We start from the raw sequence: 12505 nt of genomic DNA, 5'->3' as shown, positions 1-12505 counted from the left end.
AGGTCATTGGCTACATGCACAATCAATCATCCATATTAATTATGCCTATAAAAGTACAAATATTGTATCAAGTCAGTTGCATTTGGCCACAGTTAAATTGAATATTTGTGATGTCTGTCTTTCTTTACACACTGCTTATCTTTCAATTACATACAAAGGCAGAAAAGCCTCTTTGCCAAATGATGGGAGACCCTAAGTACCCACTGTTATCAAAGGATGGAGATGTAAATATTGGAGCACTGTTTTCAGTCCACAGTATAGAGATATTACCTTCATTTAAGTATACAAAAAAACCTCAGCTTCTATCATGTTCAAGGTTTGTTACTTTGTAAAATATTATAGTACTATTTAACAGATATGCAATCAGATTTTTTAATGAATATAAAGTACAGGATATTTAGAAATATAACAACTGAAATGTTAATGTTATTCAGGTTTGAACCACATACATATTGTGAAATAAATCCTAAATTATGTTTTTCAACTGTATTTAACTGTTTATGTTTTTGGTCTGCTTTTAACACACTAGTTTAATGTTTTTACAGTGTGAGTCTCAGAGATTTCCGAATGGCCCAGACCATGATTTTTGCCATTGAGGAGATTAACAGAAGTCAAAGTTTGTTACCAAATGTTTCTGTTGGCTACCGAATTTATGATACCTGTGGTTCAAGAATGTCGTCTATGAGTGCAACCATGGCATTGATGAATGGTCCAGAGTTTACAGCAGTAGACAGATGCAATGGACAGTCTCCTATACATGCTATCATAGGAGAAACAGAGTCATCAGGAACAGTGATTCTGTCGAGAACTACAGGACCTTTTAAAATTCCTGTGGTAAGGAACAATAAGACTGATCACTTGGACATACTCACCCTTTTGATGACAGTTTAACATTTTGCAGATTTTTTTTTCTTTCTGTCTTTCAGATAAGTCCCTCAGCTTCATGTGAATGTCTCAGTAATAGGAAAGATTACCCGTCTTTCTTCAGGACTATTGCTAGTGATTACCACCAGAGCAGAGCACTTGCATACATAATCAAGCACTTTGGCTGGTCTTGGGTGGGAGCTGTGAATACTGACAATGACTATGGAAACAATGGGATGACAATATTTCTGAATACAGCCCAGGAAGAGGGAATTTGTGTGGAGTACTCTGTGAAATTCTACCGAACAGAGCCTGACAAACTCCAAAAAGTGGTAGATACAATTAAAAAAAGCACTGCAAAAGTGATTGTTGCTTTTCTTACCAGTTCTGAAATGTACAATCTACTCGAGGAGCTAAGTATTCAAAACATTACAGGCCTCCAAATGATTGGAGTGGAGGGATGGATAACTGCAAAGAGTTTGATTACTCCAAACAGTTTTCATGTGCTGGGAGGGTCACTGGGGTTTGCAGTAAGAAAAAATGATATTGAAGGTTTTGCAGGTTATGTTATAAAAGCTTTCTGGGAAACAGTTTTTCCATGCTCACAGGTCGAGAGAAATTCTTTTCAATATGCAGTAAATTGCAGCATATATCAGGATCTACTATTGCTGAAAAACTACAATGAAGATGTGCCTGAACAAAGATATTCAAGCAATGTCTACAAAGCAGTTTATGCCGTGGCTCACTCGCTACACAATCTACTCATGTGCAAAAAACAAGCAGGTTGTGAGAAAGGCCTGAATATACAACCACAGCAGGTAAGTAAGTAAGCAAGCAAGTAAGAAAGTAAATAAAAAAACAACTAAATACATAAATACATAAATAAATGATAAGCAGTAAAGCAGAGAAATCAAGAGCAAGAGGATAATAACATTTCTGTTTGATAATGTATTTTTTAACAGGTTGTTGAGGCTCTTAAAAAGGTAGATTTTACTGTAAAAATGGGAGATCGTGTGTGGTTCGACAGCACTGGTGCCACTGTAGCCCAATATGAAGTTGTGAACTGGCAGAAGGACTCAAATGGATCAATCCAATTTAAAGCAGTGGGATACTATGATGCCTCACTCCCCCCTGACCAGCGCTTTGTGCTCAACACTCAAAACATAATATGGGCTGGAGGACAAGCTGAGGTAAATGCCAGTAATATGCCAGGGAAAGGGTTTCTTGAAACTGGAAGAACAATATCTTAAGATACTTGCACTGTCTTATACAAATTACATTGGCAGGATACCACATTAGCAGCATAAATTGAAAAATGTTGTTCCCCTGTAATATCGTCAAAAGCAACAGCAGAGGGCGGTAATATGCCAGTTTTAAGCAAAAAGACTATCCTGACGGTAATGGTGGTCATTTCTGTAAAAGCACTTTCAAATGACTTTGGTCCAATTACTTTTTTGCTTTATTTAAAGATTTAAATATGCACTAGTCTGATTAAAGTACTTTTAGCAAATTTATCTTATTTTTTCAATTTCAGTATAAACAACTAAGAAAACTATTATTATTTTATATTATATTATTTTATTTTAATATGCAGAAGCCACGGTCTGTGTGCAGTGACAGCTGTCCTCCAGGCACTAGGAAAGCTGCACAGAAAGGAAGACCTGTCTGCTGTTATGATTGTATTCCATGTGCAGAAGGAGAAATCAGTAATGAGACAGGTAATTTTCGGGCCATCTCACAGTTTCAGGGAGAATTGCTCCTTTTTGTGTTTTCCCTCTTACGTTGCAGTTCTGGATGCAGTTTCCTAGCACAGAATTTAAATAAAATTATTTTATCTCTAACTATAATGATCATTACTTTCTTTCCAGATTCAAATAACTGCAAGCAGTGTCCAGGTGAATACTGGTCTAATGCTGAGAAAAATAAATGTGTGTTAAAGGCTGTAGAGTTTCTGTCATTCACAGAAGTTATGGGTATAGTGCTAGTCTTTTTCTCACTGTTTGGAGCAGGATTAACTGTGCTGATGGCCATCCTTTTTTACAGCAAGAAGGACACCCCCATAATAAAAGCCAACAACTCAGAGCTGAGCTTTCTGCTACTTTTCTCATTGGCTCTGTGTTTTCTCTGTTCACTTACTTTCATCGGTCGTCCCACTGAGTGGTCCTGTGTGTTGCGTCACACAGCATTTGGGATCACTTTTGTCCTTTGTATCTCCTGTGTCCTGGGTAAAACAATAGTGGTGTTAATGGCCTTCAAGGCTACGCTTCCAGGAAGTAATATAATAAAATGGTTTGGGCCTGCACAACAACGACTCAGTGTTCTTGCCTTGACACTTATACAGGTTCTTATCTGTGTGCTTTGGCTAAAAATATCACCTCCATTTCCATACAAAAATTTGAAATATTATAATGAAAAGATTGTTCTTGAGTGCAGTCTGGGTTCTACAATAGGTTTCTGGGCTTTGCTGGGTTATATTGGCCTTCTGGCTGTCTTGTGCTTCATTCTGGCTTTTTTGGCTCGCAAGCTGCCTGATAACTTTAATGAAGCCAAATTCATCACATTTAGTATGCTCATATTCTGTGCTGTATGGATCACATTTATTCCATCTTATGTCAGTCCTCCTGGAAAATTTACTGTAGCTGTGGAGATATTTGCCATTTTAGCCTCAAGCTTTGGTTTACTATTCTGCATATTTGTACCTAAATGTTACATAATTTTGTGTAAGCCTGAACAAAATACAAAGCAACATCTGATGGGAAAAGTTTCAATATAAATCATAATAAAAAATGAACTAAGATGTCTATATCAACATTGCCGTGTTTTGTTTTCAACAACTTAACCCTCAATCGGTCCTTGGGGTCTATATGACCCCGATCGACTTTTCCTCGATTAAAAAAAAAGGGTTCCCTTCATCTGAGAGGAAAAATATTTTGTGACTTTTCCTACATAATCTGTCTATACACACACAAAAAAACCTGGCTTGATTCGATTGTTCTGAAGGTATGTAATTTTTTTTTTACTAATCTGGTCTTCGGGGTCAATATGACCCCACATTGAAATGAATGGGAAATTTGAAAAAAAACTCAATATTTTTTCTTCATTTGTCAAAAAAAATCTATAAATCTGGCATAAATCAAAAAATTCACACACAGAAATGAAGGCCTACTACTAGAGCATAAATGTGATGTAGAAAAGACATGCTCACTCACACACACACACACACACACACACACACACACAGACAAACAAACACACACTTACATATGCACCCATGTATTCTCTCACTCTCTCTCTTTCTCTCTCTCACACACACTCACACACACTCACACACACGCACACACACACACACACACACACACTCTGACTCCAAGTCTTGTCCTTTAGGTGTGTTTTAGGTGCCATTTAGGTGCCATTTTTCTGTCAAATTTCTGTGGCATTATGTAAAAATAGACATTTCAAAATGCACCAAAACTACAAAAATTCTACTATTTGAAAAAAAAATTATAATTTTAAATGTCCTTTCTTATGTTTATATATAAATAAATTCAAAAAATGTATTTCAAAAGTTGTAATACAACAGTTGGCTACATGCAGTAAAATGAATGGCTCTCTATTGGCCTCTGCTGGTCAAAACTATTTATTTCTTAAACTGAAAATAATTAAGGTTTATCTCTAACCAGGAGATGGCGTACTTCTACACATAACACCTAGATCAATATCCAAAAACAATTTAAATTAAATTTAGATCATAATTTAAGTGAATTTTTCATAAAAAAGTAAAATTTCATAGGCAAGCTTTTGGTGTACTTGAGGAATTGTGTGGTAAATAGGTACAAAAGTACTTCATATCTCCCAAAACACAGCATTAATGAATAGATGAGAAGTAAACAAAAAAAAATATATATTATTTGTATAATTAAAAATGTATATTTTTTGTATAATTTCTCTATCAATTGTTGGGGTCATATAGACCCCAAAGACCAAGTTGATGAACTGGAAATGAAGACCTTATTAGGGTTAAATAATGTTGAAAAATGTACAAACAAACTGAAAAATAAACCCACAAACTTTTATAATGAATACAATATGTATCTTTGCTCTTTCAAGAACAAGAAGACAAATAAAAGCAATCGCATGAGTCTTGTGTATAAACTGTATAATACTGACATATTGACAGGATCAAAAATAAATATTTTAAATATCAGAACGTAAATAATTTACATGTAAACTTGAGGTATGTACAAATGTTGAAACATTCTTATTTAATCTATGAATATTTAATTTATAAAATTAATCAGTTAATTATGATGATGTACTTATGATCAATGATATATATATTTTTTTTTCATTTTAATACGCCATATTTTCGCCCAAACTGAATAATTAAAAGTATGTACAGAAAATATATCCTTTTAAACTTTTTGATTCTTCATTTTCGTTTCTGACACATCTAATTATTGTTAAAACACACTAGACATACATATTCTGTGCATTTTTAGCTATTTTTGTGTGAAACCATGTTTATGTTGTCCATCAAATGTGTGTTGTCGCTTTAATTAAACAGTAAGTAAACAGTAAACAGAGTAAACAGTGCAGAAAAAAAAACACTGCTCATACGCCACTCACACGCCAGACTAACAGTCAAATCTCACATTCGATATGAATTCAGAATGTGTCACCTCAAGATTTACTACAAGGGTTTTGCATCAGTGACATTAAAATTTTATTTGCCACCCGTATGCTTTTGTTACTAATTGTGTTAGACTCATGCCGTTGTGGCAGAGCTAAAAAGTGAAATCAAAACAAATAAGTCTCTTTTGATTCTGCCAAACACATTTTGAAATTTTGAATTTTGAAATTTTGAATTTTTGAAAACATATTTTGAAAGGAAGTAAATAAGTGAGGAAAAAATTAAAACATTAAACAGGTTGTCCCCACTCTCAGTGATGCACCCACTGAGAAACCTGATGAAAGTGCTCTGGTTATTGGTGATTATACTGTACAGAACGTGAAAATAGAGAAACCAGCCACCATATTCCAATGTTTACCTGGAGCCAGATCACCTCACATCTTGGTAAATTTAAAAGTGCTGGCTAATGCTAAACATAAATTCAGTAAGATTGTTATTCACGTCAGCACAAATGATGTTCGACTTCGCCAGTCGAAAATCGCTAAAAATAACATTAAGGAGGTTGTGAAATTGCACGTATGATGTCAGACACTTTTGTATGCTCTGGTCCCCTCCCTGCTTACTGTGGTGATGAGATACATAGCAGACTGTTGTCAATCAATGGTTGGATGTCTAAGTGGTGCCCGCAAAACATAGGTTTCATAGAAAATAAAACTTGTGATCTGTTGAAAAGAGAGGGTATTTATACCTCCCAGGGTGGTGTCACTCTTCTCTCAACAAATATGGCACATAGTCTTAGAGTTGGTACTTGACAGATGGATTGGCTAAACTGACCATCTGCTAGTCACCAACCCTCACATAAATCAGTTAACTGTCAGCACATAGTGACCTTTTCACCTAGCTATCATACTATATGGCATTTCAAGGGCTAGTTTTATGGCAGAGACCCTCTCTAACAGCTTTAGTGTAGGGGGATTTGCCACACTGTGATTGGATCTTGGTGCAAGTCCTTCTCACCACATTCTCAGCAACCTCCAATGAATTGGAAGGCAATACAACTGGCTGCAAACCCACCTCAACCTCAGAACCATCTGGTACCCTACAGGTTTCTACAGATTGCGCATCACCAGATGTCTGAAGAACAAAAGGGACAACAACAACATCCTGTGGCTTCAACCTACTTCTATCTTCTATTTATCTGGCACCAAGAAAAACAAATCCTTCTCATCATGCTCCTCTTCCTGCACAGTAGGAGAAACCTGCACAAATTGTGACTGTCTTAACTTCTGCAACCTTTGGGGGTAAACTAACCACATCAACCTGATTCACAGTGCCAATAACAGTGCTGGCATACAGCACTACATCCATGGTACCAACATTAACTATTGGCACATAGACAGTACTGCTGTCCATCCTTAAAAGAGCAGGAGAGGCTAACAAACCTGCCAGAAGACCAGAAATGGGTGGTTCAAACAGTACTGTACCTCTTGAATATTGCACAGAACAGGCTGCAGCAACAAATCTCATGGTGCCACCAGTGATGCCCGACATCCATGCACTTTGACTCACCCCAGCTGGCTGAGTGTCAACCTGGTGGCAATGTTGTAAAGCCGGAAAAAAAACCCAAAAAAACAAAAACAAACTAGGGGCTTGTGACATCTCTGGTAAGTCAAAAAGAGCTGTACCATGCTGGCCAAAGAGCTCCCGGTAGCAGCGGCTGAGGATGTTAATGCCCAACACCTCAGGAACTGAGGCCAGTAACACAATCTAAGCTGCTCCTGACCCCACAATGCTAAATTAGTCACGAAACAACTCTCCGTAATGGTGGACAACACCCCACCCATAGATACAACGAGCTGTGGACAAGTAGACATAAAACATGACATAAAATCAGAACCAGTGACATTTGAGGCGATCCTTTTCCCAACCAATTTGTGGCCCTGCAACTCGGTGGGAACTAGATTTCTGACGGCTGCATGGATGATGACTGCTCAACCCTCATTAAAGCCGAATTCACACAAGCTGGTGGTGGGCGGACAGGCATCCGCTCCCCATTGAAAACTCTGGCAAAATGGGCAGGTTTCTGACACATTCTGCAAATTAAGTTAGCCCTAGATGGTCGCGAGCGATGGTTGAAGCTGAGACATACTTTGGGTTAACTGATTTAATTGTTGCTGCTGCTTCCGCAGCATATCCCGTAGTTCACAAATTTCTGACGTTGCTAAACCACTACTACTACTACTACTATTAAGATGCTGATGTCCCTGCACCCCATATTGAATGCCATAAGCGGATGGAACAGACTGGCTTCGACTACACACCCCCCTCCCTCCTTCCCAACAAAGGGCTTCGCTGCAAACATGAAATAACGTGACAGTTGGTTGATGGCGCACTAATTGCTTAAGTTCACGTCGAAAGGCACAATCATTAACATATTAGACAAACTGATCTTTCAGCAAAATTTCGGAGTTAGAGATGCCATGAGGTGACTGACTTTTAACTTTTTACAGAAGACTCATCAAAGCCAAAGAAAAGGCCAAAGAAAACTCTACCAACGTTTCCCCATTCTGTTGTCTTCTAGAAAATAATGACTCTTGAAGTGCTACAATCAAAAAACAATTCACATTGTTTTGTGATTTTCTGATAAGTGTTTGTAAACAAATGTGAGATAAATGTGTTTACTCTGTTAGTTGTGGTATTTGAAATTTTATTAAAACACAGACAGTAAAAAGGGAATCAATCAGAGACTTTGCCTTGACTTTTAGAACCCTTTGCAAATAACGGAAAGCCCACTCTAACGGAGAGCGAGTTCATAAAAATGATTCTCAAGAAAATCAAACTTTACCTCACCAGTGAACTTTGCAGCCAAGTAAACACAGTAGAAGAGTGAAACTGGGTCCTCAGCTGGTAAAAGATACCCATAATAACTCAAACCACACCACAAAGACTCACCAAAAATCAACTTGCTGAAAAACCTCCAGTCGAGTGTTGGAGATGTAAAGGACCATATTTGTCTGAAACTGTCCACTCTATTCCACCATTAAGGGCACACTTCCGCCGAGTCTTTAAGGAGTCGAGACCGCATCAAGACCGATAAAAAAAAGAGCAGATTTTCATGATTTACTTACATTTAACATCATCCAAGTATCATATTCAGCCATTAAATTCACGAAGGGTAGAGTGGGGATTGTTGGCTATTGGAGCAGTCTAGCTGGCACACTTGTCTACCAAACTTTTTCTCAGAATTTGATACTAATAACAGCAATATATAAATAACTTATAAACAGTTACATCATACAATTTACAATGTTCCAAAATCTTACTCATTACATACTGTATTTTAACAGTCTACAATTAACAACAATAGAGAGCCTTTTAGCACCCTTACCCCCCAACAAACAAACAAACAAACAAAAAACTGTCAGAAAAGATTCAAAGAGTTCAAACTTCAAAGTGTGACATTTAATTATAGCAACCAGTTAGTTATATCATTAACACAATTTACTTCACAATGTTCCAAAATGTTATTTGTTACATTTTTTAACAGTCTACAATGAACAACAACAAAGAATCCTTTTGGTTAATACCTTTTGGACTGCTGCACATCAGGCTCAAAACCAAGGGGTTTTCCCCGAGGGGGAACCCATTCCGCAAGATCAAGGTCACACGGCGATGCCTACGTGCCTTGGACATGTGGAGGAAACCTTGGTTTCTATCTCAGGGCCCGGTTTTGGGAGTTCCTTGTCGCCGTGTCACGCTAGCGACAGATAGCTCCCTCACTGGCTGGGGAGCGGTCATGAGTGGCCGCTCGGCCCGCGGTCTTTGGAGCGGTCATCATCTCTCATGGCACATAAATTGTCTAGAGATGCTGGCCATATTCAAGGCTGTTCGTGGCCACGCAGTGCGTTGGCGCCCCTGGAGGTGTCCATACACAGCCTATTGCTGTTTAGGCAACCTAATTCGTAGTTAGGGAAAACATCCCACTCGCCATCCAAATAAGCAGCTCGTGGCGTCCACAAAGTGCATGCGAGCCCACGTGCCGACTATGCGTCCAATGGCAACTTATTTGAATTGAAAAAATCCCACGAACCACCTAGATTCCCTTACCACCTAAAATTGACCATAGTCTTCCTCAGTGCCACGGAACACCTATTTCGACCCCTAACCACCTAAAATTGACCAAAGTCTTCCTCAGTGCCATGGAATGCCTATTTTGACCCCTAACCACCTAAACTTGACCAAAGTCTTCCTCAGTGCCACAGAACGCCTATTTTGACCCCTAACCACCTAAACTTGACCATAGTCTTCCTCAGTGCCACAGAATGCCTATTTTGACCCCTAACCACCTAAAATTGACCATAGTCTTCCTCAGTGCCACGGAATGCCTATTTTGACCCCTAACCACCTAAACTTGACCATAGTCTTCCTCAGTGCCACAGAACACCTGTTTTGACCCCTAACCACCTAAACTTGACCAAAGTCTTCCTCAGTGCCACGGAAGGCTTATATTGACCCTAAATGCCTATGGTCCTCCTCCTAAACTCGGAAATGTCTCTCCTGACAGCGTCAACCCAGAATTCACAGGGACCTCAAGTTTGGGGCCCCTCAGACCCCCTTGACCGCGAACCACCTATGAAACTTCCATTGAATAAGTTGCAAGTGGGATGCTGGGTATACAGGGGTCAATAGGTCACAGGACCTCACAATTTGGTACAGCAGTAGCCTAGGGGCCCCCGACTTAGGGGCCAGAGTTTCAGAATTGTAGGTCACTTCTAAGCATGTGTTTCAGCAGTTCAGCAGGACAAAAAGGTCTGATCGCCCCGAAATCGGCACACGGCTCACGCCGCGGCCCCCCGGGACGGCGTCCGGAGTTCCGTGTCCGTATCTGCCCGATTGGCCGAAGCGCACTACCCCTGCCCGCGAACCACCTATGAAACTTCCATTGAATAAGTTGCAAGTGGGATGCTGGGTATACAGGGGTCAATAGGTCACAGGACCTCACAATTTGGTACGGCAGTAGCCTAGGGGCCCCCGACTTGGGGGCCAGAGTTTCAGAATTGTAGGTCACTTCTAAGCATGTGTTTCTGCAGTTCAGCGGGACAGAAAGGTCCGATTGCCTCGAAATCGGCACACGGGTCACGCCGCGGCCCCCCGGGACGGCTTCCGGAGTTCCGTGTCCGTATCTGCCCAATTGGCCGAAACTCATGCCCCCCGACCACGAACCACCTGTTAAATTTCCATTGAATAAGTTGCAAGTGGGACGTTGGGTATTCAGGGGTCAAAAGGTCACAGGACATTTTTGACAGGACAAAATTTGGTACGGTGGTAGCCTAGGGGCCCCCGACTCTGGGGCCAGAGTTTCGGGATTCTAGATCCCTTCTAAGCATGTGTTTTTGCAGTTCAAAAAACTTTTCACATCAGCAAAGTTCATTCAAGAGGGTCTTAAAAGATACGTGTAGAAGGAGGCCTGTGTGAGCGAATTTATGCCGAAGATGCAAAACCTACTTTTCGTTCAGGGTAGATGCTTGTCTGCACTATATGGTGTTCGGGGAGCCCAATGCTACCAGGACATGAAGTTTGGGGCCCCTAGGACCCCCTGGAGCTGGACGGGGGCCGCTGACACGTGTAACTTATCCCATTCATTTTGTAGGTGTTTTGCAGGCAGCAGGACACAAAGGTCAGATCGCCCGAAATCGGCACACGGGTCACGCCGCGGACCCCCGGGACGGTGTCCGGAGTTCTGTGTCCATATCTGCCCGATTGGCCGAAATCCATCCCCCCGACCGCGAACCACCTCTGAAATTTCCAATGAATAAGTTGCAAGTGGGACGTTGGGTATACAAGGGTCAAAAGGTCACAGGACATCAAAATTTGGTACGGGGGTAGGCTAGGGGCCCTTGACTCTGGGGCCAGAGTTTCGGGATTCTTGATTCTTTCTAACCACGTATTTCTGCAGTTCAGTGGAACAGAAAGCTCAGATCGCCCCGAAATCGGCACTAGGGTCACGCCGCGGCCCCTCGGGACGGCTTCCGGAGTTCCGTGTCCGTATCTGCCTGATTGGCCGAAACTCATCCCCTCCGACCACGAACCACCTGTGAAATTTCCATTCAATAAGTTGCAAGAGGGACGTTGGGTATTCAGGGGTCAAAAGGTCACAGGACATCAAAATTTGGTACGGTGGTAGCCTAGGGGCCCCCGACTCTGGGGCCAGAGTTTCGGGATTCTAGATCCCTTCTAAGCATGTGTTTTTGCAGTTCAAAAAGCTTTTCACATCAGCAAAGTTCATTCAAGAGGGTCTTAAAAGATACGTGTAGAAGGAGGCCTATGTGTGAGATTTTATGCCAAAGATGCAAAAAGTACTTTACGTTCAGGGTTATCACTTGTCCGTTCGATATTGTGTTCGGGGGGCCCTACGCTACCAGCACGTGAAGTTTGTGGCCCCTAGGACCCCCCAGGACTGGACATGGGCCGCTGACGTGTGTAACTTATCCCATTCATTTTGTAGGTGTTTTGCGGGCAGCAGGACACAAAGGGTCCGACTGCCCCGAAATCGGCACACGGGTCATGCCGCGGCCCCCCGGGACGGTGTCCAGAGTTCCGTTTCTGTATCTCCCCGATTGGCCGAAACCCATCTCTAGATCCCTTCTAAGCACTCTTCCTTCAATTTGGCCCCAGAAAATATGGGGGTCCGTATCTCCGACCCCCGGAGGTGCAGAGACTTGGGGCCAGTGTCGTCAGTTAGGTCTCTGGTGGGTCTAATTTGGCCCCAAATTTGGTGCAGTTTGGCCTCGGTTCGGCCGAGTTATAGCCGGTAACAGTTTCAGAGTTTTGGGCTATGGGGGCCTCTATCTCCGGCCCCCAGAGAAGTAGGGACCCGGGGCTGGCGTCGTCGGAGAGGGCCCATGGAGTGCTATCGATCGAGCCCAGTTGGGAGCCTCTAGGCCTCTTCCTTCAATTTGGCCCGGAGGCGTAGGGACTCTGGGCCAGTGTCGTCGGTTAGGTCTCTGGCGG

At 41.4% G+C, this 12505-nt stretch overlaps 1 protein-coding gene across 1 annotated transcript; it reads left to right on the top strand.

Annotated features, from left to right (window-relative positions):
• The first annotated feature begins 110 nt into the window (after positions 1-110).
• Positions 111-3637, top strand: LOC141345991 (extracellular calcium-sensing receptor-like). Its single transcript, XM_073850912.1, has 6 exons — positions 111-316; positions 546-834; positions 927-1682; positions 1827-2054; positions 2459-2582; positions 2733-3637. The coding sequence occupies exons 1-6, from the start codon at positions 111-113 to the stop codon at positions 3635-3637; spliced, it is 2508 nt and encodes an 835-aa protein (XP_073707013.1).
• Positions 3638-12505: the final 8868 nt, after the last annotated feature.

Source organism: Garra rufa, chromosome 11, assembly GCF_049309525.1.
Source record: "Garra rufa chromosome 11, GarRuf1.0, whole genome shotgun sequence".
Classification (NCBI taxonomy): Eukaryota; Metazoa; Chordata; class Actinopteri; order Cypriniformes; family Cyprinidae; genus Garra; species Garra rufa.
Note: the sequence above shows the minus strand (reverse complement) of the source record. Positions and strands in the feature narration are given on the sequence as shown.

Coding starts and splice junctions, on each gene's coding strand:
- LOC141345991 (XM_073850912.1), top strand. CDS start 111: ATGTCTGTCTTTCTTTACACACTGCTTATCTTTCAATTACATACAAAG. Junction 317..545: donor CAGCTTCTATCATGTTCAAG/GTTTGTTACTTT, acceptor ATGTTTTTACAG/TGTGAGTCTCAGAGATTTCC. Junction 835..926: donor GACCTTTTAAAATTCCTGTG/GTAAGGAACAAT, acceptor TCTGTCTTTCAG/ATAAGTCCCTCAGCTTCATG.